This window comes from Apteryx rowi, unplaced genomic scaffold, assembly GCF_003343035.1.
Source record: "Apteryx rowi isolate R43461 unplaced genomic scaffold, aptRow1 scaffold_34, whole genome shotgun sequence".
Taxonomy (NCBI): Eukaryota; Metazoa; Chordata; class Aves; order Apterygiformes; family Apterygidae; genus Apteryx; species Apteryx rowi.
Window position 1 is genome coordinate 3946995 of NW_020449863.1, and position 25319 is coordinate 3972313.

The 25319-nt window shown below is 35.9% G+C and overlaps 1 protein-coding gene across 1 annotated transcript in view; it reads left to right on the forward strand.

Moving 5' to 3' along the window:
* Positions 1-550: 550 nt before the first annotated feature.
* Positions 551-25319, forward strand: part of PLEKHH2 (pleckstrin homology, MyTH4 and FERM domain containing H2) — a 50824-nt gene continuing 26055 nt past the window's right edge. Inside the window, exons 1-10 of the mRNA XM_026072353.1 lie at positions 551-673; positions 13564-13626; positions 14392-14541; positions 14984-15067; positions 16564-16645; positions 18511-18693; positions 20468-21453; positions 22461-22536; positions 23032-23126; positions 23761-23905. Of these exons, the coding sequence (XP_025928138.1) occupies positions 551-673; positions 13564-13626; positions 14392-14541; positions 14984-15067; positions 16564-16645; positions 18511-18693; positions 20468-21453; positions 22461-22536; positions 23032-23126; positions 23761-23905 (1987 nt within the window). The remainder of the gene's footprint in view (positions 674-13563; positions 13627-14391; positions 14542-14983; positions 15068-16563; positions 16646-18510; positions 18694-20467; positions 21454-22460; positions 22537-23031; positions 23127-23760; positions 23906-25319) is intronic.

Consider the following 25319-nt stretch of genomic DNA (forward strand, 5'->3'; position numbering starts at 1 on the left):
CACCTGACTTTACAATTGGCACTGTAAACTCCCCCTTGCATCTCATTAGTGGTATTAAATTTTCAAGACAATTTGAATAAGCATAAGAGTTTTAAAACACTTTAAAATTTTTTCTGTCAAATGCTAAACTTTTATAAAACCAAAACTCATTTGTAGTTGACACCTATCTATGGCATTTTCTTGCAAAAGCTCAGTTCTCTACAAGCCTCTTCTGTGCATGAAAGGACAGTAAGTGAAGATTAAAATGTGTGATGTTTCTCTGCTTATCAAGGAAAACATTTTGCAGTTCTGAAGTAATTTAAATTAGGTTAACGTGAACCCAAATATTATTAACACAGATTTCAGAAATCTCCCCCTTATGATAAGGGCCTTTGTAGACTAATGTAATTTTCACTCAGTGTTTTGAAGCTACCTATATACAAAAGTTTGGGGTATTCCTGAGATTTCTATAAAACAGGTTAGTGTGTATATTAAAAGAATGACAGATATATTAAATACAGACTCAATTAAAGATGTTTTTCCCCACCCCCTTTCTTTTTCCAGCATAAATATGGCTGATCTTTCAGAGCCAGAAGGTACTATAAACTGGAAGGAAAGATGTTTAACTCTGGAGACACAGTTAATGAAGTTTCGTATTCAGGCAAGCAAGATCAGAGAGTTGTTAGCAGAGAAGGTAGGTCTTATGGTATTAATTTTAATACTGGATAAATGATTTTATCTGATGGTAGGGGCTGATCACAGATCATGGTTTGAGATTAAAACTACTGGGATTTTTTCTGGAGGGGAAAAAAAAGCATTTTTAGACAAAATATATGGAAAGCGGACATTTTTAATGCTGACAAGGAATTTCACACGTCTGATTTGCCAGAAAGAAATGTTCATTTTCAAATAAGAACATGCAGGCAGATCTCCTGCTGAGAAAAATATGTATCTAATAATCACCTTTACAACATCAAAATTAATGCTTAACACATTTTTCTAAGTATTTAGGATCTGAGTTAACACACGGAGAAGTCACTGGGAAAAATTTCTAGAAGTATTATTTTCCTCAGTATTCCTTATCAAATCATACAGTTCACTAGACTTATTTTTTCTGCAATATCAAATCATACAGTTCACTAGACTTATTTTTCCTGTAATAAGGTGTCTCTAAACTACAGCTAGTCATCTGAGTCTTGGTACCTGGGAAGCTGAAAATTATTTTATATATATATATATATATGTGTGTATATATATAATGTATATTGTTTCAATCTAGAGTTTATTTTGTCACAGAGAAACTTTACACTTGACATATTTAGATACATATACCCCATCAATCAGCTGGAAACAAGTCTAAATTTGAAATACAAAAAAGCATTGTATTTACGAGGTAGCATTTTCAGCAGAACAAGGTAATTAAAACAGTACAAGGGACAAAATAGTTTACAGAATCTTTGGAACTGTGTGATTTTATGCCATTATTAATATTCACTTCAGTGAATTTCTAGTTAAAAAGTCATTTTGTCAGAACTGCGCTATTCTTTCTAGAGCTCAAATTTTCACCAATTCTTCCGCCAAAAAAGAAAAATAAAGTTCAGATCTTTTTGTGGTATGTCAGAGTGAAGATGTTTTTGTTTTTAATAATTTTCCACATTTAATGTTGGTACTTCTTTTTGTGAATTTATCTGTTCTCCCTTTGATGCCATAAAAACATTTAGCATCCACATTTAGCCCTCTCTGAATCATTCCCATTCTACCATATTTTTGGGGAGACAAGCAATAGAAATAGTATTCAAGTAGGAAAAAATCTCTTTGTGTGTTTACAAAAAAACATGGATGATGTCAAAAGCCTTGTGCTCTGTTCCTTTCCTAATAATGATTAACATTTGTTTTACTTTGACAGCTAAACTGACCACTGAGCATGTTTTCATGGAGCTGTCTATCTTAATTCCAGGATCTTACTCAAAGTCCTTCAGGTTTCTGTGTTATGCTTCAGTTGTTTTATTGACTGATCCTAAATCTTGTAAGGACCTTCTTGCAAGACTTTCTAGTCAGAAAGGTTCTATTCTTCTGAATAACAAAATACCATCAACAAACTTTGTCACTTCACGCCCGTTGCCATTACCAGATGCCTACGATGCTGTTGAATAGCATAGGCCTGGCACAAATCTCTGCAGACCTCTGTTGATGGCCTCCCTTCACTGTGTGAAGTGGCTGATTAGCCTCTATTTTCATCCTTGAGCCAGTTCTTTATTCATGCAAGGATATTCCTTCTTATCCTGTGGCTGTTTGTCTCCTTTAAGGACTTTTCAAAATTCAAGTGATTATATAAACCAGATCTCCCTTATTTGCAGCCTTGGTAAGCTCCTCAAAGACCTCCAAAAGCTTTGCGAGCCAACACTCCTCTTCGTTGAGGCCACTTCGACTCTTCCCTAGTCTACCATGCTTATCCACATGATCCCTACTTCTATTTTATTGTAGTTTCTATTAATTTGCTCACTACAGACATCAGGCTTACAGATCAGTAATTGCCTGCATCTTTGCCGAAATCCTTCTTAAATATTGGTGCCACATTTGCACTTTACCACTTCAAGTACCAAGACAATCTTAAGTGAGAGAGAACACACCCCAGTTAGCAGTTCACCTGTATCATCTAGCTCTTGACTGAATATCATTTGGTCCTGGCAATTTCCTACTGTTAATCTGATGTATTCATTCCTTTAGCTCTTCTATGGAGGTTACAGAACTTCAATTTGAGGTGGAAATAAAGGAATTCAGTGTTTTCTGAATTAGGCTTTTTTATTAAGTATGTCTTTTTTACTAAAGTGAACATTAAAATTCACAGCAGTGTAAAATTATTGTGTACTAAAATTGTATTCTGCTGGAATTTTATTTTTATAGTTGACACTCTAAATACCTCTGTTTTGGGATGACTAAAAAATATTATTGTTGTTAAAAAGCAGTGTAATTGAAAACTCTGTATTTTTTTACCCAATCCTGTAATTTTTGTGTATGGCATACTCTCACAGAGTAGGTCTTGCAGAATACTGCGTTTGGAAAGAGCTGCACAAATGAGCTGTACAGCTGCACAAATGCCATGCTTTGAGACCTCATTAAATTTGGGGAAAAAAAAGAAAAAAGAAAAAAGCATGAAAACTGCTTGCATCCTTCATTCCAGTTAGCAGGGCCCCCAGATGAGTTAATCACTATCATCAGTCCTGGAGGAKAGCATCTATCAAAGAGGCTAATACCATCTGTTGTAACACTCAACAGATCTTTGGACAATTACATAGTCTGGGCTGTTAGATGTCATATATATGTTGTGTCTCTGTGCCCCATCTGGATCACTGCCGTTTGGGATAGAAGTCAACTGGCTGAACCCTGGACGTGACTTTTTAGGGACTTTCCAGCAGTCATAACTACAATGTTGTGTGCAGCTGCTGCTGATTATAGTTTTGGCAACCAAAAAGTTAAGGTTCGTGAACAGCACTTTACAAAATCATTTGAGTTAAAAAAAGATTTTAGAACTAAAGTTTAGAAGTAAAATTCTTTCTGTTTGCCTTTTTGCTTTGTTCCATTACGGTTTGCATTTGCAGGCTCTTAGGTGCTAGAAATGACCTCTTAAATTAATAGAAATGTATGCATATTGCATGATTTCAGAAGTCAGTGTTTTAAAAAAAGACAATAATATGAGGAATGAAATCACAAATTGTCAGCACTATGCCTGAAACAAAGCATTCAAAGGAAAATTAGTCATTTTTTCTCATCTGTGAGAAACATTACTCCGAAACAGATACCAAAAATTCTCAATAATTTGTCGTGTTGTAATCCTCTTGTTTTGGTTTTCCTTAACCTACTCAGAAATCTTACCAAAAATTAAATGTTTAAAGGAGGTGAAAGGGGGAGAAATATTTTCCATTGAAAAGCATGAGTCCAACAGGTATTCAGTTGGGATAATTTCATATATTTCTCTCCAGAGCATAACATTAACAGACTACTTAAAAAATGATCCTTCTCCTCACTTTGCCACTTTGACTTTTTAATACGAGTCTTTCATTTATAAACTGTAATTCAGCTAAAACATAAAACATACCAGAGACATTGGCCAAAGCTCGACAAAATGAGGCCATATTCATCTGCAGACCTATCAATTTTGTTGACATTCAAAACCAGCCATTTTTAAACTGTACACTAATGTATTACATGCATTTATTTGTATGTTTGTTTTGTTTGTAATGATCCAGTGGTTATTTTTCACTTATTTTTAAAATTCCAAATTGCACAAACAGTTATCAGTATTTGTAAAGAAAATGATGTGTTCACACTAGTTTGAAATTAAGCTACATGGAATTTTTGCTCAAAAATGTGTTTGGAAAATAGCAAAGTGAATAATGAAGACCTGATGAGCTAATATTTGATGTGTGGCCAAATATTAATAATGGGAGGAAAACACAGCTGAAGTTTTGTCAGTCCATACAACCACTCTCTAGATAAGTTATTTGTTAGTGAATTAAACTATTTCTAATTTGCAAAACACACAAATATTTCACACTCTTACTTTGATTAGCCTAGTCATTTATTTGTGGTTTTGTTTACAATCATCTCTGTGCTATGAAATGTGTACTAAAACATTGAACAGTAGCACCAGATAGTGTTCTATTTTAAAACAGCAATAGAAATCACAGTACCATAGCATGACAGATGTAAAACCCTCTTGGGTAATAAATTAGGTAATTGTAGAAAACGGAATGAGAGTGATAGTAGTCTCTACAGGAAGGTAATATAAATGAATTAGCWTGGTAATTCTCCAGCCTACTTCCTTTCTCTGTATTTGAGAGGTATCTCTTCAAGACAGTGAATCAGGAAAAAGAGCTTACATGCTAGTAGAGCATTTGTATGACCTCTCAGCAACTAACATTGTAGTTTTTCCATATATTTGTTCCATAGTTTATTCTAAAACTAGATTTTCAGAAGGGTGACTTGAATCTATCCTTTTTAAAAGTTTGGGTCTGCAACACATGTGCTTCTGTAAATATATCTGGGCAGTGGATTAATTGAAATACTTCTCTTATACATTGGAAATTGAAAACCTTTGCAAAGTTATTTTATGTAACAGTGCGCCTGCAAGTAAATGCCTGATCAAAATGGGAAGTCTTCAGTATATTTTTCCAATAGATGTGTTCAAATTTAGAAAAACAAACCATTTACTGGGTTTTGTAAATCCAGCAAATATTCTTCCTTGAACCTCAGTGGTTGAGGAGTTTGAGAAATTTATATTTAAACTTTAAAGCACTTCAGCTGTATGGCTACCAGAGCTTTTATATTTTAGTGAAGAGCATGGAGCAAAGGAATATAGAGTGTTGTTTATCTGTTTGGGTTTTTATTTATTTTCATTTTGCCAAGTAAAGAGTCTATATTTATAAATCTAACTTTCAGAGAAAGACGCCTTGTTGAAGTTTTAAGCAGAAGCTGCTGCTGTAAACGGGAGAGGTCTTTACAGGAATTTAAGGAATGGTGTAGAAAGTATCCCTAGTACGCCAAATTTAGGATGTCTGTGGAACTGAGCTTTAAGTAGAAGCCTTTATTTTGTTGCAGCTTGAGTGTTACACATATGAAGAGTTTACTAAAAAAAAACTTCAATGAGTGAAATATTTCAGTATTCTACTGAAAGTTTGGCTTCCAGCTAGCATTTAATGTCATAGTAAAATTTGGTGTCCGTCATTCTTTTCCTGGTAAGTACATTTTCCACCTAATTAATGTGTGTAACATCAGATGTAAAGTTAATGTTCTTCCTACCACTAAAATCAATTTAGTTAAAGAACTACATAACTCTGTTAAATTTGCTCTTGGGCAGGCTGCATCAAATTTCTTTTTCATCATACCCTATAAGGATTCGAATATGGCACTATCCCAAATCTTGCATTATGGGCCATCCAGTAATACTCAGCATTTACGTGAACATCTCTGGGTTTGTTTCCTTCAGTGCTGAGGGTCATTATTTTGTACTTTGAATATGATTTTCAACAAATACACACGATGAAGAGAGGGGATTATTTTTATACGTATGTTGATTTGTTTGCTTTTAACCTTCCATTTGGATATTCTCCGTACACATGCTCAGCTGGCAACTGAATGTGTACATGGCAAATGCAATAATATTAATACTTCTCACAGATTATGAAAATTGAAAAATAACTGATTTGTAGGCCAAATACTATTTCTAATAAATTCCAAAACATAATACATTCCTGACTTCAATTCTTACAAACCAACAGCTAAATCCATGTTCGGTATATTTATTCATTTTGCAGACATATTTATGCTATGCCATTTGACATTTCAAAAATGAAGCTGATGCAGTGTGCTTTGTTATCCGTGGCATGACAATTTTAAGATGAATAGTTTTAAAGGAAAAGTCCATAGCATATTTGACTTGTGCAGAGATTGCCAATGTGAAATTCGTATAAGGCACAATGAATATTTCCATTTGCATTCAAAGGATTATGATGGATAAAGTAAAAGGGAGCAAAATACTGTAGTACCAGAATTACTCACATGAAGGTTATTTTTCAGTATTTCGGTTACTTTTCAAAAACTTCTCATCATAGAAAATAATTCAGATGGAGTCCCTCTGAAGGAATGCATGTGGGCTGGTGCAGTACCTCAGGCTTGGGGTTTTTAGAGCCGCTGCGTCTGCGTGGCTGGAGTGCAGCCCTCCCTGGCACAGTGCAGCGTGGTGCTGAGCCAGAGCGTGCGTTGAGCCTTCGTCAGGGACTGCAGTTCCCAGAAGCATTGCCACTAGTATTTCGTAGGGAGGAGAGGGGAACTCAGGTCCAAGGGTGGGAAGTACTGCGAGCACTGCCCAGCAGTTCACCAGAATCATGTTTTTGCAGTAGATAACTGAGGTTTTGTGTTGCCCCATGCTGCAGCAGGAGTTCACATGGGTTTTTGAGCATTCAAAACCTACAGGGCTAGCGCTGCAGAGCTGTGTGCAGTGGAGGAGCCAAGCCTGAAGCCGTCTCTTCGTGGTGCCTAGGGGAGTCACTCCTGGAGAGACCTGTCCTRGATCCTCACCTGGGCCCAGGGTGAGCTCCAGACCTAAGTCATTGGGCAGTTTAAATTATTTGGCCCCCAGAGACTAGAAGAAAGCTTTTAGGTTGAAATACTGAGTCACAGAATCACAGAATGGTTGAGGTTGGRAGGGACCTCTGGAGATCATCTAGTCCAACCCACCTGCTCAAGCAGGGTCACCTAGAGCAGGTTGCACAGGATCACGTCCAGGCGGGTTTTGAATCTCTCCAAGGATGCAACTCCACAACCTCTCTGGGCAACCTGTTCCAGTGCTCTGTTGCGCCATGTCTTTTTGTAACAGTGGTTTTGTTTTGTTTCACTRTTTTTGTACGTCTTAAACCTATATTCTTTATAAGGAGGATGAATATCAGAAAAAAAAAGAAAAAAAGGGAACTCAAGAAGCAATACATTTGCTGTTCTTGTAGAGAACAGACTGTAAAATGGCATGAAAAACACAGCCCTTAATATGAGACCAGAGAATGAGTATCTTCTGGCTGGTACGGAGGCAAGGGCGTCAGTTCTATTTTGGCTGCCTGAAATGGGGAAACTAGTGGAAGTTGTGGAAACTGTGATGGTGAGCAGGCAGCTGGGCAGATCCTGAGCACATCAAAGATTTCTTTACACCTTCTCTCCATTTTGCCTGGAGGGAACTCTCTTTGTACTAATTACACATTTAATTTTTAATTTCCTTTATGAGTATTTTCAGGCTTTAAATATCTGTTGTTGTGTTTTCAGACTGCACTATGCTGCCTTACAGATTTTTCTGGAACCTCTTGCTCCTTTATCATTTGTGTTCCCTAGATGTCATATACACTTTAATTTTATGAATAAATTCAGTTTCAATCAAGTTAAGTTTTCAACTTTTTTTACTTTGGCACTGACTTGTACCTTTGATAGTAGTCGCCTCTCAGAGTGGCACAAGAAAAGGCTTCCTGTTTTACATGTTYATGTTCTGGCTCTAAACTCCATTACGGTTCTGGCCACTTGTCAGAAGTCACAATTCAGCCGGACAAAAGTAGCAGAATTTCCCCAATCGCAGTACCATAATAAAACAAAAACAACAACAAAAAAAACAGGTATCCGCCTTACAGTAGGAGATCAAGAACCAGATATTACTGTTTCCCTCATAACATTAAGAAATATGTAAGACTTCTTTTCCCTGTCTGCCCAGGTATGACTTTGTACACTCTTCCATCCTGTTAAAACAGTATCTTCCCTTCTCTCAAGATTTTGAATATGTTATAATAACATCTATTTCTGTCAGAGTAGAAATATACATAATTTGTATTTGCTTATGTTTTTATAAGACAAGATAAGATCTGAGCTGGGAAAGAAGAGAGCCAGAAAGAACATTCCTAATATTTTACAAAGCTTAAAAAAATCCTGTGACTGAGGTTGGGAAAAGCACAAACTAATTATTCAGCCAACATTGCATGCTGCTCAGTTGATCTTCGTGACACTGCCTCCCCAAATTCCACTACTGAATTTAACTTCTCTAAGTCTGTCTGTCTTTTTATTGGCAGTTGTCCTAGTCTACCAATTCTAGAAGACTTCTCTCCCTGGGCTTTTCTGTTCTGTATTTTTAATTTATATAATTTCTGGAAAAAAACAGTAATTTTACTAGAATGAACTCAGCTGAAATGTAAAAAGATTGATTTTTCATTTGTACTTTTTCATACATTTAGCAAGCTCTAGGGAAACCATTTAAGCTAAAATAATTTTCTTAAAATCATGTTTAAAGATTGAAAAGAACTCAAAAGAAATAACTCAGAATGCAACTCGGTCTGCCCATGTGACAGAGACTGATAAAAATTTTGAGGCTGATCATTTTGGAGAATGATAATTTTGTAGGTTTCATTTTGTTCTAAGGAAAGGCTTTCATGGTAAACATAGTTCCTGTATATAGCAAATTTAAGAGAGACTYGCAGTTAAGAAGCACCTTTTGCCCAGCTAGGAGAGCAGTGCTGGACATTTCTGTAGTTGAAGCGGACTAGATTGTGATTTTGTTAYGCCCAGGCTGTAGAATTATTGGCAGTCTTCAGGAGGAACAGCAGGAGTGTGCATATGTACATATGCATTATATAGGTAATGGTTGGCTTCAAAGACCTAAATTACTTCTGCACTACATAATTCTGAGCACAATGCGGCAGAGAAAAGAGATAATCCCTGGGGTGTGAACAGTCTGAAGACAGAAAGAGATAAAATGGAGAGGAGGGGGGTGGATAGATAACAAATCTGTAGAGGAATAGTTGACACTGCTTTGTTCATGAGAAGAACTGTATTTTTCTTCCTTTTAATTAATAATAAAAAAAGAGAAGACGGGAGAAGGAAAAAGTGGGAGTGCAGTGAAAAGTGACAGCTTGCCAGCTGCCAAGTTTTAAGTACTAAGCTGAGTTTTGCAAGCAGTCATAACCAAAGTGAGCCTTTTCATGGGATCTGGAGGAAGACTAAGGCTGCAGCTTTGGGRATTTCATCCAAATAACTAATTTTTTCATCTAAAGATTATTTTTCATGTAGAAAACAATGACAAATGGTAAAACTCAATATATTACGTAGCAGTAAAATAGTGAAGAAAATCTGTCACGTTTGATCTGCGGTTAGCCTAAGGAACATTTGAGCCCCTTAAGACGGTTCATTAGCTTTTTATTTGATGTCTATGACAAAAAGATTTTGAGAAATATTTTTGTAGGTTTCATTTTGTTCTAAGGAAAGGCTTTTGTGCCAAAGCATTTAGGGTTTTTTTTGTTTTTTTTTACTGGAGTATACTTCAGATCAACTTATAGTCACAAAATGAAATATCAGTTCCTGGTTTTATGAGACAAGACAATCTTCCATTATCAGTTAAAAGATGCAAAGTTGTATAAAAGATAAGACTTTCTAATTATGGTGTTGCCTCTGGGATAAAAAATCATCCAGTAAAGAACGAAGTACATTTTAATCTGCATATGATAATTCCTCCTTTACAAATTCTCTTCCTGGTTTTTTTTTCCTGTGAAATGTCAATAACGTGATTTTACATCTTGCTTCTGTTTTGCTTATGTGGCTTAACTGGTTAGTTCATACTTTAAAGTTTGTTGTAGTTTATAATGATTTAGCACTGGCCTTCTGGAAGGTATATAATATGTAAAAGAGAAATCAGTGTCAAGACAGAAGGAATAATGTTGGAAAATATGGCTGGAACATACCCAGTCAACCTTTGAATAAATGAGTTACAAAAGTAGGATGAACATTAATGTGGTTGCCTAAGCTAAGCTACCAGAAGAGAGACCTTTAAAGACTCTAAAGAGAGTAAGTCATGCTTCTACAACAGTTTTACTATCACTTTTAACTAAGAAATGTAAGCAAGACTTTATAGGTCTTGGATTAGGCTAGCCATGTTTTAAAACATGAAAACTGATGGTGATCAAAGCCTCTGATGAAAAGATAACTTGGTTTTAAGCAGCACTTGCTCCTAAGGAAATGCAGAGACATGATCAAATATTTGAGTCAAAACAGGAATATAGAACTGAAAGGGGAAATTCTGGTCTTACGCAGTGCTCTGGGATATCTGGCAGGCATATTATTAAACCCGTGTATAAACTTATGAAGCACCTTGTAAAAAGTCAGATCTTCTGCATGTACAGCTTCTATTAGAAGGCAGTTCCAAAACCTTCTTTAGTCAATCTGGAAAATGAGGTTCCAGGCAACGATTATTCATCACCTTTTTATACCTGTTTGCTGCTTTGAAAGACAGTTACATGTGTGTTTATCCCTCACTCATTCCCCCTATTTATTTATTTATAGAGGACTCAATATTCCCACATCAGCTCAGAATTACAAACATATCATTACTAGTATGGATGTGGCTATACAGGCAAGACACAGTGCCGTTAAGYTCCTCAGTGATAATTTACAACAGAGCTCTGCTCAGATTTCTTTAATATTAGATTAAGTGCTCTTAAGTTATTCTATACCACATTTATACTGCATCCAGTTTAAAGGTTATATGTTTCTTCAGTTTTGATAAACCCGATGTGGTGTGAGGACTGCTACATCACTAAATCGTAAATGGACAGATTTACTACTTTCAGTGTGGAACACTGTTTTTTAGCCATGGATGGTTTGGGCCTTTTCTCAGACAGAGGTGAATTTAAAACATTGAAATGCAAGAAAAAATACAGGCTCTAAATTGTTCTCAAGTCACTGGAAATACTGCACTTTATAGACACTCTCAAGTTCTGGTTCAGAAACATTAGGTTTTAACTAAGTTTTGGTCTTTAATAACTCTGACCTATATTAGTACATGCTGAAAGGCCTACAGAGAAGTGATGGATTTTTTTCTCTTCATTCATTGCCTTTTTTTCCCTGTATTTATTTATTTCAAAATATACACTAAGTTTTCCATAAAGTCTGCATAGTACAACTGTATTGTTTATAGTATTAAAAGTGAGGATGCACTGTATTATGCATTGATTATAATGCAATTTTTATATGTTAATGGGACAGGTTTCTACAATGAAAAGTGACTTTGATAAAAAAATATCTTTTTGTTCCTATCAATAACAGACATTTTCAGACTTCAAGAAGGAAGGACTGCCTACAGCTTTTTTTTCTTTTATGAGTTTTTTAAATAAAATATTTTCCTTTACTTTATTAAATAATGATTCAAAATATCAGGAATATTGTCAATGGAGAAGTGTAATTTTTCTCTAATGCACATTACAGGAACAATAATCTCTCTATATTTATATATACACATACACATACACATGGGATATTTTTTGACATTTATGAGGGTGATGACTTTTGAACTGATACCCTTTGGTGCAGAAAATAGGTAGATTGGATTTCATGCAATAGATATTTTAATGTAATGAAAAATTCATTTACTTGCACAAAAATATATGTTGAACATTTCTGAAATCTCAAGAAACTTCCAGATGAACTTCGAAAAATACAGAATATATAATTTGCTTTTGTATTGTAAAAAATCCCCATTGCATGTGTGTTGTGCTTCAATGACCAGACCTCCAAGGCAGTACAACTCTTTTTGTTTTTATTGCTGCTATGTTTCTTCAAAGCATTCAGTATTTATTCACATGTGGCATTTCTCTGTTCATTCTTTGAACAAAAATAGCTCGATTTGATGAATGTCAGATGTAGAGTGGTTATTTCCTTACTAAGTTTAAGAACAAATCTGTTTAACAATAGATATGATTTTCCATAATTCAGATAATTGATGCAGTGCATACTCATAGATTGTCTGAAAATTTGAAGATTTTTACACTTACAAGGAGAAGGAGAAAGTGCAGATTAAAGTAACAGTCCCTTCCTCTGTACCTGTGATGACATTGTCCAGTAGTCAGTGTGCATGTAGCTGTAGTTAATGTGCATAAAGCATATATATTCCTGATACTTAACAGTATAAAACAAAAAATACAGATAATCACAGGAGACCTCAGAATCCTTAATGAGTCTTGGAAGGGGCTTGAACCAACCATGGATGTACATGAAAAGATTATTCCTCAGATTAAGTTTGTTGAACTGGGCCATGCTTTCAAGTTGCTACATTCAGGACAAGATAGAAAATCAGGCTTAAGTATACCTCAAGTGCTGAATCTTTTTCAAATGTGGATAGGCCACAGTTATCTGTCTTTTTCGTCTTGAAATTAAGTCAAAGTAGTATTTACCTTTTCTTTTTTTTTTTTGATTTTAGGATCTTACGCTATCCATAGATAGACCGTAGATATCCATAGACTAGAAAGCTGTTAACAAAAGTGTTTGTTTCTGGCCTCCTTTCTACCACATTGTTGGAAAAGCCTTCAAAATAAATTATGTAAAATGTGGGGGGGTTCAGGGGCCCGGTGCAAAGGGTGGGACTGTGATTTGTTAGGAGCTATTATAAAGTAGCAGATCGGGGCCTCTCACCTCTCAAAAGGGACCTGCACCCCCAGCATCGTGCTAGTCTCTCTCTTACCAGTTTCTAATCTGCTTTTCCCAAACTTTTCTGTGCAGCATCTGAGTCCCATCTTGTCCCAGTAGCCTTTGCGCTGCATCGCCCTTCCTTCACTCAGAGAGTGGTAGAGTCGGGAACGGTCCTGATAGCACAATTCCTCCCAAAAGCTGAATTTGTCAACTTTAGAAGAATTAATGGTCAAACTGTATAAGGTGCCAAGTACCCTTTTCTCTTGCTAGTTTTGGAAGGACATGAAGGAGCTTAGCATTTTACAAGAGTATAAGTATGCATGAGAAAAGTCTAAGGGTTATCGTCAGAGTGATTTCTACTCTTGGTAGCAGGGAAAAAAAGCAATATGTCATACAGCAGCCACAAGATTATGCTATGAAGAATATATATGCTCATAATCATGAATTATCTCCCCAGTCTGACACACAGTTTATCCTTTTATTTATTTTTTAAGCTTCTGCTCACAATCTATCAAAACAGAGCATGAAAATATGTTTCACTGTGGTATTTCTGGCAGTGGGCAGAAGGTGTGGGCGTTTTACTATATGCTTTTTATGTATTTACAGATGCAGCAGCTTGAGAGACAAGTTATAGATGCTGATCGTCAAGCAGAGAGGGCTTTTCAGCAGGTACATCTAAATGAAAAATGCCTCCATTAGCTATGTGCATGTTAAAGTGCTGTTACCAAGGGAAATTCAGAAAATTGCTATTTTGCTTAAATACTGTTTAAAAGGGAGAAGACAGTTTTTTAAATCTATTGATCTGTCTTACCGGAGATGTTATAACTGCTTCGCTCACTATCAAGTTCAGAGTTTTGTCTATAATAAAGTCAAAGCTAAAAGAAAAAATCCAAAATAGATGCATGTAATGAACTTCCTTGCTGTATAATATTTTTTTCTTCTTCATTGATACACCATGAGTCTTTGATATATAATGCAAGTGGAAACAAAAGGAAGAGGAAACATTAACCTACTTTAGAAAATCTTTTAAAAAAAGGCTATCCAATACAGTCAGTAAATGGGATTATTCTATGTTGTTCATCATTCTTGTAATAAATTATGTCATCTAAAGAAAGAGGTTGAGGCTGCATATTTAACCAAAGTTTCCTTTTGATTCCAAATGGCAGGTATATATACTGCAATAATTTTATAAACATATCTATGGTATCCCCTAAAAACCCTTCTTATCTCACTGTAGGAACAGATAGAAACTGAAAATTGTAAGAATGCAAACGTTCATGTGCTAATTCATAGTTAGAATGTGCTCCTTACTATGAGCCAGATATTTTTAGCCATTTTTTAGAGTGCCTGTAATAATTTGTGTTTCTTTGAGTACTGTGTTTTTATGTTATGATTTATTTATTAAAACAATGTTATGTTTGACCTACCAAATAGGTGCAGGTTATGGAAGAAAAATTAAAAGCCGCTGATGTTCAAACAAGTGAATCAGAAAACAGGTTGTATAAGAGATGTCAAGATCTGGAGATGCTGTTACAAGAAAAAAATGACACAATACAAAAACTGGAGCAACAACTTGAAGAACAGGTTAGAAATAACTATGTAAAAAGATGAGCAGCAATTTCATTCTTAATTATGCAAAAGGAAAGAAAAGAATTAAGATCAACAGAGGACAGAAAAGTTTAGAATTATTTCTGTTGTTTCATTGAGGAGTTTCCTATTAGGAGCATATCATCTGAATAGGATTTATTCACTTGCAAATTGTGTGCTGGCTTCCTTTAAAATAATATTTAAATTTTAAGAGGGATCTTAAAGATCTTCCTCTTGACTGTCTCCTTTGAAAATTTTTCATTTTTCTTAGAGGAACAGCAGCCTCTATAAAGGGCATATTCATCATTTAAAAACAAAACACCATGTATTGCCAAGGAGACTGAATTATTTAAAGCAAACATTAGAATTTATGTTTGAAGATACTACTCAGCCAGACAAAATTACTCAATGAAAACTATGCTTTTGTCATTTTTTCCAGAAGCAAATAAGACTACAAGAAGCTAAAATCATAGAAGAAAAAGCAGCTAAAATAAAAGAATGGGTGACAGTCAAGCTCCATGAGGTACGACTTTTGTGACAGTATTTGTAATACAAAAAATACAAGGCTTGATATTTTTTAGGCTTTTTGGTTGTTGAAGAGGATAATGTCATAGTTTAAAATGTTTACCAATTTCATTAGGTGGAATGGTTATTTACTTAAAAAGAGAAAAATGAAGACAACAGCACAGAGGGGAGAGTATCCATGTCACTTAACTTCAGATTACTAACTTAGCCAACTAAGTTAATATCTCGGGGTCTGCTTTATGGAGAGAAGACCCAGAATTGCTCTCTGGAAGATCTAGTTATCTCCACTAACTGCAGGAGATTATCTGGCTAACTTAGTTTGCTCAAGTTGATGCTTAAATTGTGAATAATACTCCAGATATTAACCACATCTGCTGGGGGTTGACAGAAAAAAGGACTAGATCATTTTTCATTTTCTATTGCCCAGTGTATTCTTAGTCATGAATAGCTTCAGGGGCACCAGCTTTATTCCCAAAAGAGACCATTTTTTTCCCTTGTTTCCCTGCTGTGGTGAGATCTCTTTGCTCTGCCCCAGGCTGCAGTTCCGGTATGCAGCTGTGCTTTTTCTCCTCCTTACATTTAGATTAAATTTAAAATTGTCCACACATAAGAGTTAAAATCCTACTCTTCTGTGGTTAACTGGAAATTATGCTCACTCCAGTTAAAAGCCATTCAACTTATGATATTATTTTTAAGTAGGAAGCTAGAAATAACATTTACCATTACACTGTGAGGGAGGATTTTAAAATCGCTTAATAAAAGGTACAGTTGAGTCTAATCAAATATGACTAAAACTATTTATTCAGTTTGAAACATGCAGAGTCCCAAGCCAGTTTCACAGTGTTGCTAGGTGCCACCCACTGGGGAGAGGAACTGATGGCTACCTTATCTGTGTTGTGGGACACTCAGATTCAGATCTGCTCTTTGCCTAATTTGGAGCAGGAGTTTGAAGCAGGGCCTCTTACTTCCTGGTAGTGGGCTATAGCAGTGGGATGTTGAGGTTTTTTTCTTCTCATAGGAGTTCTTCTGCTCTGTATAATCTTCTTTGATACATATTTTCTTTAACTTTGCTGTGGAGTAGCAGGAGGCACTAGGACCATCATTCCCTCTAATTCCTCTGCTTTCTCTTGCGTTTTCCAAATGGCACAAAAGTTTGCTTGTAATTCTAGCACTTTGCTTTTAGTAAAAATGCCCAAACCAACACGGATCTTTTTTAATTATTCAGGCTTTTAAAAGCAGTCTTGGGTTTGCGTGGTTGGGGGAATAATTTTATTAGAGTAAACATTGTTGTGCAAATAATTAATCGTTGCAGGTAATTTCATTTGTTCTGAGTAAACAAATGCATAGACCGGCGTTAAGAGAAATAGCGGAGAGGAATTTACCACTTGAAATAGCTTCATCTTTAGAAATCAGAAATTCAGAGAAAATCTAGATGATGTAATGACTTTAAAAATTGTTTTACCAGTGGATGAGCTTAAATTTATATGCTTTTAGTTAGAAGTGGAAAATCAGAACCTTCGCTTGATGAACCAAAAGCAAACCAAAGAGATGAAAACAGTACAATCTAAACTGCAAGGTAAATGACACCAATCTTTTAAAAACTTCTATATGTATGGCATAATTCTGACCATATCCTAATAATTTATGCATTCAACTAATTGAAATTTTGCAGAAAACCTCAAAGATTTAAATGAGTATTAATTTACTGACCTCAGAGTGACTGTACATAAAGGTGTTAGGCAAGCAGTAACTGAATTTTTATTAAAAAGACAAGCAAACAAACCACAACTGGCTTTTTCTGGGTGAAAGGGTATTTCTCTTTCTATTATTAAAGAGGTTTTGCAAGTAGTAATATTTGACTGAATTTATTTCAGATCCTTACTTTCACTTATTTGTAAGATAGGAGATCTTAGCACTGTTAAGGAATAGATGAATGTCTGTCTGCATCTGCCTTTCCAGAAAATACTCAGCTGGGAATCGGAATTCTACTCTGATTTTTTTTTTAATTATTACATTTGACCACAATGATCCAAAACCTTCATTCAGCCACTCCAACACCCAGGTTCCTTTCTGACTAAATATAGTTAATTTAAAAAAATATAAAATGTAAATATGAGAAGGAGGAACATCCCCTCCAAACAGCATTACTTTACATTAATGGAAGTTTAATTTTATTTGCTGTTGTGTTGCCTGTTCACCAACTTTGTTCAAGTCTCTCTGAAGATTCCCATAGTCCTCTCAGTAGCTGGCTAACCTAATAATTTAGTATCATCTGAAAAATCTTGTTAGTTTGCTACCTAACTCTTGTTTCTTGATAATATAGCTCATATACATATATACATACACAGTCATTTATAAATATGTGTGTATTTCTGTATATATCTATGTACACATACATAAGATACAGAATATGTAAAATATAAATATATAAATATATATTTATATATGCAAAACATATGCATACACAAAATGAAGCTTTTTAACTAAGGTGCACCTCTGTTAATGAAGAAACTGAGTTTTGTTTCTTCACTATTTTTGATCAATACCAAATCTTTACTCTTCAGTACTTAATTTCTTTAGTCATCCTTTTCTGAGAGATCTATTCAAAGGCTTTTTGAGAAGAAGAAGATTTTAACTGGTTTTCATCACACATATACTGATACGCTCAAAAAATATTAAGAAATTGAATACCATTTGCAGAGGCCATGATTATGATCATTTAGGTACCTTACTATTCTGTTCTCTTTTTAGTCATTTAATTACTGTTTTAAACAGTTCGCAGGTAAGGATGAGAGCTTTTGTTCCTGGATCTGCCACAGAACCTTTTAAAAACAGGGATAAACAGCACTGCCACATGTCAGCTTCCAGTAGAATAGCTGTTCCTAGGGGAGACTGCATGCTCTTGAGGCAGTTAATCATTTTGTGCTTTCAGCTCTGCTTGAAGTCCTAGATGTATACTATACCTTCGAAGCCTGGTAACTTACTCCTTTATATTTATTTGCTGGAGCACCTCTTTTTATCTGAAGGAAAGGCCATCACATATTTTAATACTATTGTTCTAGAGTCTTTCCCATATTGTATATGCTAGACCAATCTATAGGCTTAATTTCAGTCATAGCAGAATGAAACTGGGTATTTTCACTGTGTTTTCACTCTGCATGTTTTATATATTATTGTAATAAAGTTGGTAAAAGAAATTGTTTCTTTTTTTTTCTATACTAGAAAATCGATCTTTAAGAACTAGAACTTTAGCTCTGGGTTTCTTTTGATATGGGGAGGTATCAGGTAGATGATTATTCCTAAAATAAATTATTTAATTATCTTTCTGTTAAATTTTAGTTATATTAGAAGAAAAGAACTTTACACTACAATGTAAAGGAGGCTAGTAACATAGCTTGCCATAACCTATTAACACTGGATTTCTGAATTATTACTCTTTAGAAGCTACAAGCAAGAAATTGGTTACTTCAACACAAAAACCTGGAGAAGGTCAACGACTAAGCGGTTTGACTTTTGGATGCTTTTCAAACCGAGCAAAAAGTCCTCAACCATCTCCTAAATTTGAAGAAATAAGCAAGTCATCATCTAAAGAGTCAGACTACACTGAAAGCAAAAACATGCTAGGTATTTAGTCATCAATACTATCATTTTATTCTGACACAAGTGGAAAACTAAAGTTGACAACTACGTAAGTGTATCCAAACCAGCCTTTTTCAAAGTGCATGGCAGTCCTCTCTCTCTATTACTTAAGAAATGCTGTTGAGCATTAGCTTCTCAGTAATGTCACGAATGCCATGTTTGGCAGCGTACACTACTTGACAAGCGCTCTAGCTGCTGAGAAGGGACCTTGTTCTGGGCCAGGTCAGGCTGCCTGTCCCCCAGGGTGAGCAGAGCTCCTAGGTTTTTATGCCTGTGTAGAGTCTCACTTAAGTCCCGTTTCTGTATGTTTTATCTATGCTATCACTGGTGTCCCAATGTTAGTTTTATGCCCAGCTCAACAAGAGAAGCTCAGTAATCGTTCATTATTTTGGTCAAGGACAGAAATACAGAAGGGAGTCTTAGGCATCTTTTTGCACCATTGTTTCCTATCCAAAGAAGGAAGAAACTCCCTGATCAGTTCATACAATTTCCCCAGCCAACCCTGAAGTCTGGTAATGCCAGCAAATTGACATGCTGTTACGCTGTTAACAAGCATGAGCAAGTTCACTGCAGTTTGCTGCTTCCCTGGAGCAATGAAAAGTCTAGGCAGGAGACTCTTACTCCTGCTCTGGTGCCTCATTTGAAGGCTCACAGTGCTATTTATGACCTCAGCATTTTCTCCACAGTTAATTGTAGTATCCAAAATTACAAGTKGAGTTCTGTAGGAAATCAGAAACTGAAATAGATCCTATTAATATTTTGTATATCTGTATAACACCAAGTTCATTATAACTTCCGTTTTTATAGGTGAGGAAATTGAAGAAAATTTTTTTCAGTGAAAGGATGAGAAGTAGAACCTCAGGCTTGTCTACATGGCAATAGATTAACTTTTTTGATTTAATTACTTTAATCTGGATGAAATTAAAACAGTTTGCTTATCTAACCTAACTTTATACAGCTATCTAACATAAACTAACTTTCCTAAGTGTCTTTGTGTAGAAAAGTCCTAGCTCACACATCTGTTTTAACTCAGGTGAAGCATGTAGGCCTCACCAACTTGCTTCAAGCTATGGCTTTCCCTTATAAAACCAGGTAAAAGAAAATGCTCTGCATAAGCAGAGCTATTTTAATACAGAATCTTTTCCTAAGCATTTTTCATGAGCCACTCTATGTATATTAAGCATTCACCACTGGAAATACAGTAGTAACTTACAGAAGGCATTTCTGTATATAAACACTATAGAAATGCTTAGAATATTTGATTTGTTAATGTAAATCTCTTCTGTTAAGCTTTAATCAACTTTATAATTTTCTTTAAATTTAATAAAGCAGCTAGATATATATACTTAGCAGCTAGAGATATATATGTGTGTGTGTAAAAAAWATATATATATATATATACTTAAGCCTATTTTTGCTTTTTTGAGTTTTTTGGTTTTCACACATACCTAGTTTATTCTAAAATTTGGCTCCACTATGCTCATCCCTGCAGTTATTGCCATTTTTATTTTGGCTTTACCTTTAAACATTATAGTAAAGTGTGTTACAGTTCCTTGGCAAATACTGTTGCAATTTCAGCTGCATTCAAAAATGTATAATATTTTCTAAAGCTTTATTACTTACAAAATTCAACAATATTAAATGTGTTTACATATTTAAAATGATTGCCTGCTTATTATTTGCAGACATGATAACAAAATCCTTTAGCAGTCAAGTGTGCTAAAGTAATTTTCTCGTGTGCATTGTACTTCTCCTCCAGAGAAGGATATCCTGGAAACTACCTTTGCTGGTCGTGCACATGACAGCAATAAAGGTCAGAAGTCATTGCCACAAAGTTCCTCTGGATCAGAGCAGAATAAAAATGCAAGAGTGAGCTATTCATCAAAAGATGTAGACAGTGACATGTCAAAGAACTCCTGCACTACCGGCAGTGACTGGAGCTCAGACGAGGACGGAGGAGACAATAAAGGGCTAAAATCCAGGTGTGCATCGACTCTCTCAAGCCACACATCTGAAGAGAACACAAGGTACAGCAGAATGGGGAGCGAAATGTATTTGACAGCATCTGATGACAGCAGTTCTCTGTTTGAAGAAGAGAGCTTTGGTGTCCAAAGGACTCAGCACAAAAAGTTGTACTCCTGGCAGCAAGGGTCCCAGAGAAAAGGCCAGAGCAATYCAGCTGGAAAGTGCAACTCGGACCTAAGTAAAAAGAAAGACCAAGATAGCTCTTCAGATGAACTGAATAAGAAATTTCAGTCTCAGAGACTAGATTATTCATCCTCATCCAGTGAGGCAAATACCCCAAGTCCAATTTTAACCCCTGCTTTAACACCTAAACACCCAATTCTAGCAACTTCTGCAGGTTCTCAATGCATAACAACATCAGATTCTCCCTCAAATTTGCCGCCTCCAAAGTTACGGACTCCCAATGTGTTTAGTATAAATTTAGCGTTGGCAAAAAAGCATTTGAGCCAGCCCCAGCTGAGTTCTGACAGGATGTTTGGTAGAAATAGAAATGCTATAAGCATGATACGTCCATGGAGACCTCAGGAAACAGACATTGATCTGGTGGATGGAGAAGATACAGATATTTTAGAGAAAATGGAGATTGGCTGTGATGAAGGAGTGTTCACCTATGATTGCATGGAAATGCAGAATGCTGAAGCCCAGGAACCTTGTGATATGACAAAAAAGAGTGCTAGCAACAAACCTCCAACCCCTCCGTTGCATCGATTTCCCTCCTGGGTAAGTATAATTATAGATATTTTTCCTGCTGATGAAATTAATTTGTTTTCATGCTTCTCTTTTATAATTCTTCTTGCCTCTACCTTTCTCATTCTCTATTTGTTTGATGATGAGACAGGGTGTTGCCTTAACGGTAGCTAAGAGGACAAACTCAGAAACAAGTTTGATTTGAAGCACAGCATTTAAAAACATAGTCACTATTTTTGTAGATAAGGCCAATTTTTCCAAGTCGCCTCTAAGTTATATATGTCCTTTTGTATGTACCCAATGAGGTGATGCTTGCAACTGTATTTATTCAATTATTTATTTTAACACCAACAGAACCTAAGAGTGCTGGTTTCAGCACTTTGCTATAAGCAATGTGCCATTCACAATCTAGACAAGAAGTTAACATAGGCCAGCTACTGATTATAGAAGTTATTGATCGCATTTCCAGGTAGAATTTTAAAGCCATCAGTCCAAAAGAGAATTAGAATAGAAATTAGTATTTTTTATACAAAATCCAAAAGTAACTTAGTCTAGACTCGCTGATTTTGCAGTTCTACAGTCCCTTTTAGTATTCGGAGATGACGAATGCCTTAGTGTAACATCTTTGCTATGAATGTATTTTAGTTCATATTTTTTCATAATGGATTTCATTATTGTGGCTTGAACAGTTTTGTGTTAAAAAGTTGCCTCCAAAGTGGTGATCTCTGTTCTTAACATACAGTCTTCCGTTATAAAATATTCTCGCCATAACTCCTTTGGCTCCTGATACTAGTATTTTTAAGAAGAACTCTTAGCTACAAAGCAAGCATTGTGTGAAAAAAGGTTGAAATAAACTATGGGTGTGGTGAGAGGTATAAAAAGCAAGGTTGCCTTTTTTCTACTGCTACTGGTACACCATTTTATCAGCCATTTTATCACATGGTTCTACTCATGCAAAGACTATGGCGAGGTTAAGTAGAAGAAAAATCACTGTTATGTTTTAATTATCTACCATAAAATCCGTTCTGCTTTTATGTTAGGAAAGCAGAATTTATGCTGTAGCCAAATCTGGCTTAAGGGTGTCTGAAGCTTTCACCATGGAATCTCTTAGCAAAAGTAAGTGGTTCAGCTGTTCGTTGTCTCATGAACTAAAAATTCTCTTCTTACGGTGATTTGTAAGAAAGGACCAAATCTCCCATGTTCTTCTAAGATATTTTAATGAAGATTTATTTATCTGCTCTTTAAAATCTAGAAAATCAGACATCATCTTCCATTGTTTTCTCTTACTTTACCTGTTGACTTTGTGGTGAATTTGTATTTCATTCTCTCCAGTTTTCTTTGCAATTCATTCTGAAGATTCTGTACCAGGTATTTAGGTGGCAAATTATACTTTCAATTTAAAAAGAGTTAGTGGTCATGATTACAATTTATTTATAATCCTTAAAACCACTGTAAATTTCAAACACCTATAAATCTCACATCTAGAACAAATCAGGAGTCTGTTCACTTTTTATAGCAGAGCCGTACAATGCAAAAAATGACATTAAAATTTCATAAATTGGAGGGTAAAATTAAGAAGATAATTTCTATACAGTATGTTGCTTTTTTTAGGTGCTGTTTCACTAACTTCATATTCCATATCTGGATTATATACATCTCTGATATATAAGAACATGACCACTCCTGTCTACACCACTTTGAAAGGGGTAACTGTATTGACACATATAAGAAGTTTTGAAATACCATTAGGCTTCACATCCAAGAACTTGCCGTTTCACATTTGATGCTACCAGGCCAAAAATGTCGTAAGATCATGTTTAGAGATCATAGAGCCCCAGCGGTAATGGAAATGTCAAATAGCTGGAAAAAAAAAATTGCTGCTTATAAAATGTTACCAGCCGAGGTCAGTTTTTCTTAGGTTCCTTGCTGCTTTTTTCCAAAGGCTTAGTTAATTACTAAACTGAGCCACATGGTGTTCAATGCCATAATTAAAAGTATGTGTGCATAGAAATGTCTTTGTGTCAGTGCCAAGGCTGTTTATATTCAGATAGCCAGCAGTAACTAATCACAGCATTGTTTGTTTTCTGGCAGCCTTTGGGGATTTCAAAAGATCCAAGCCTTGAGCTACCTCAGTTTTCTGTTTTAAGTGTGGGGGTGGCTGAGGATACAGAGGGCAGTGGGAAATTCAGCTGGATGTTGATATTTGTGTGCCAAACCTTACAAACTAAATGAGAACCCGTTTTGAATGTTGTAAAGGCAGCAGAGCTCTCCCGCAGGATGAAGGAAATGACTGGTATCTTTCAGGCAAGATTGCAAAGAATGTTGTGTTAATTTCTGCAGAAGGCAACTCAAATAAGCAACAGCCCGTTCATAGATGAATCTTCAGGATCTGAAGAAGAAGACAGCTCTCGGTCCAGCTCAAGGACTTCTGAGTCCGATTCTCGAAGCAGAAGTGGCCCAGGTAGTCCTCGGGCTATGAAACGAGGTACACAAAACCTGTAAGAACAAGTAACATTTGGGAAATCTGGAAAACTAGGCAGTTTGCAGTATCTTCATAGAAATGGATTTCTTCCTTGAACAACATGAACATCTTAAACGAGGATCAAGGCTGTTATCTCAGTTGTCAAAGCCCAAATCTATCTAAGCAGGAGAAAGGACAGCTATACATGGCTTCCTTTTTATTGCTGTTATAATAGGTGACTTTTTAAGGCATTAATCTAGTAGCTAGCTGTTGTCATGAGGGAAAAGTGACTTTTGCATTTAAAGCAAAAACTCCATTCTATCTATTCTCTGTCACGCCAAGGATTTCCTGTGACCTTGAACTACATGTAGGTAAAATGATCTAAAAAAAAGTAGTTGCCAGCAGAAAAAATACATATATTCAAGTTTATAAAACAAAGTAACAGTTTAACATTATCAGAAGCAGGTGGAAAAGTTCCCCTACAGAATATTTGGTTCTGTCGTCTCGTGCAATAAAGGATAGTGACTGTCTTAAGATCCTGAGCAAAGACTTAGTTGAAACACTTGAATCCAATAATGGTCTTTTTTTAATGAACACAACTCTTATAGCTGTAGGCACTTATGTGTTTTCCATATGCAAAATGAAAATAACATACTTCAGTACATAGAAAAATGTAATGCTTCCTCGTGGGGTGACAGTATCAACTCCCTGAGAGGTTTTCTTCACTGGGTAATGCAAGTGAGACTCAGTTCACCGTTCATTAAGTGTATTAAGATCCTCCATTGTACATTGCTTTGAAAATGCAGAATAATATTATTTAGTAGCACCAGTTATGCGTGTTAAAATCCCAGTTAACTGGAGCTTCACTGACATCCCACTTGAGCAGGGAGATATAACCACTGGTCCACCAGCAGTTTTTCAGTGCCAGCCCCAAGTGGTGCTGAGGCACTGTTTCGTTTCCTCTGCCTCCTGGCAGTGTCGTGCAGGATGAACCACATTCGTTTTCCCTCGGAGCTCTCTTCACCAGCTTCCTTAGGGCAAGGCTATGTAGCCTGCCCTGCCTGGGTCTCCTCCTTCACTGGGTTTCTGCTACAACCGTTGTCTTCTAGTGTAACACTGACGGAAAAGAGCTAAGGGCTTGTCTGTATTTGTCCTGTTTCCAGTGATTTAGTTAAGTTTTGCTACACTAGTGTAAAAAGGACCCATGGTTCCCGCTTCACAGCAGCTCCATGTCACTGAGCAAAAAACAGTGCTGTGGCTGCATATGCATCTCACGTTACATGCTTACACAACAGGAAAGGTAAATTAGCTAATTTAATAGCTAGAATCACCCCCAGTTTACATCCGTGTATGTAAAACAGAACTTTTCTTCTTCTTCATGTTTTCTTCTCAGAAAATCATCCTTGCACTGTTTCATGCATGGAGGACTTTTCGTAAC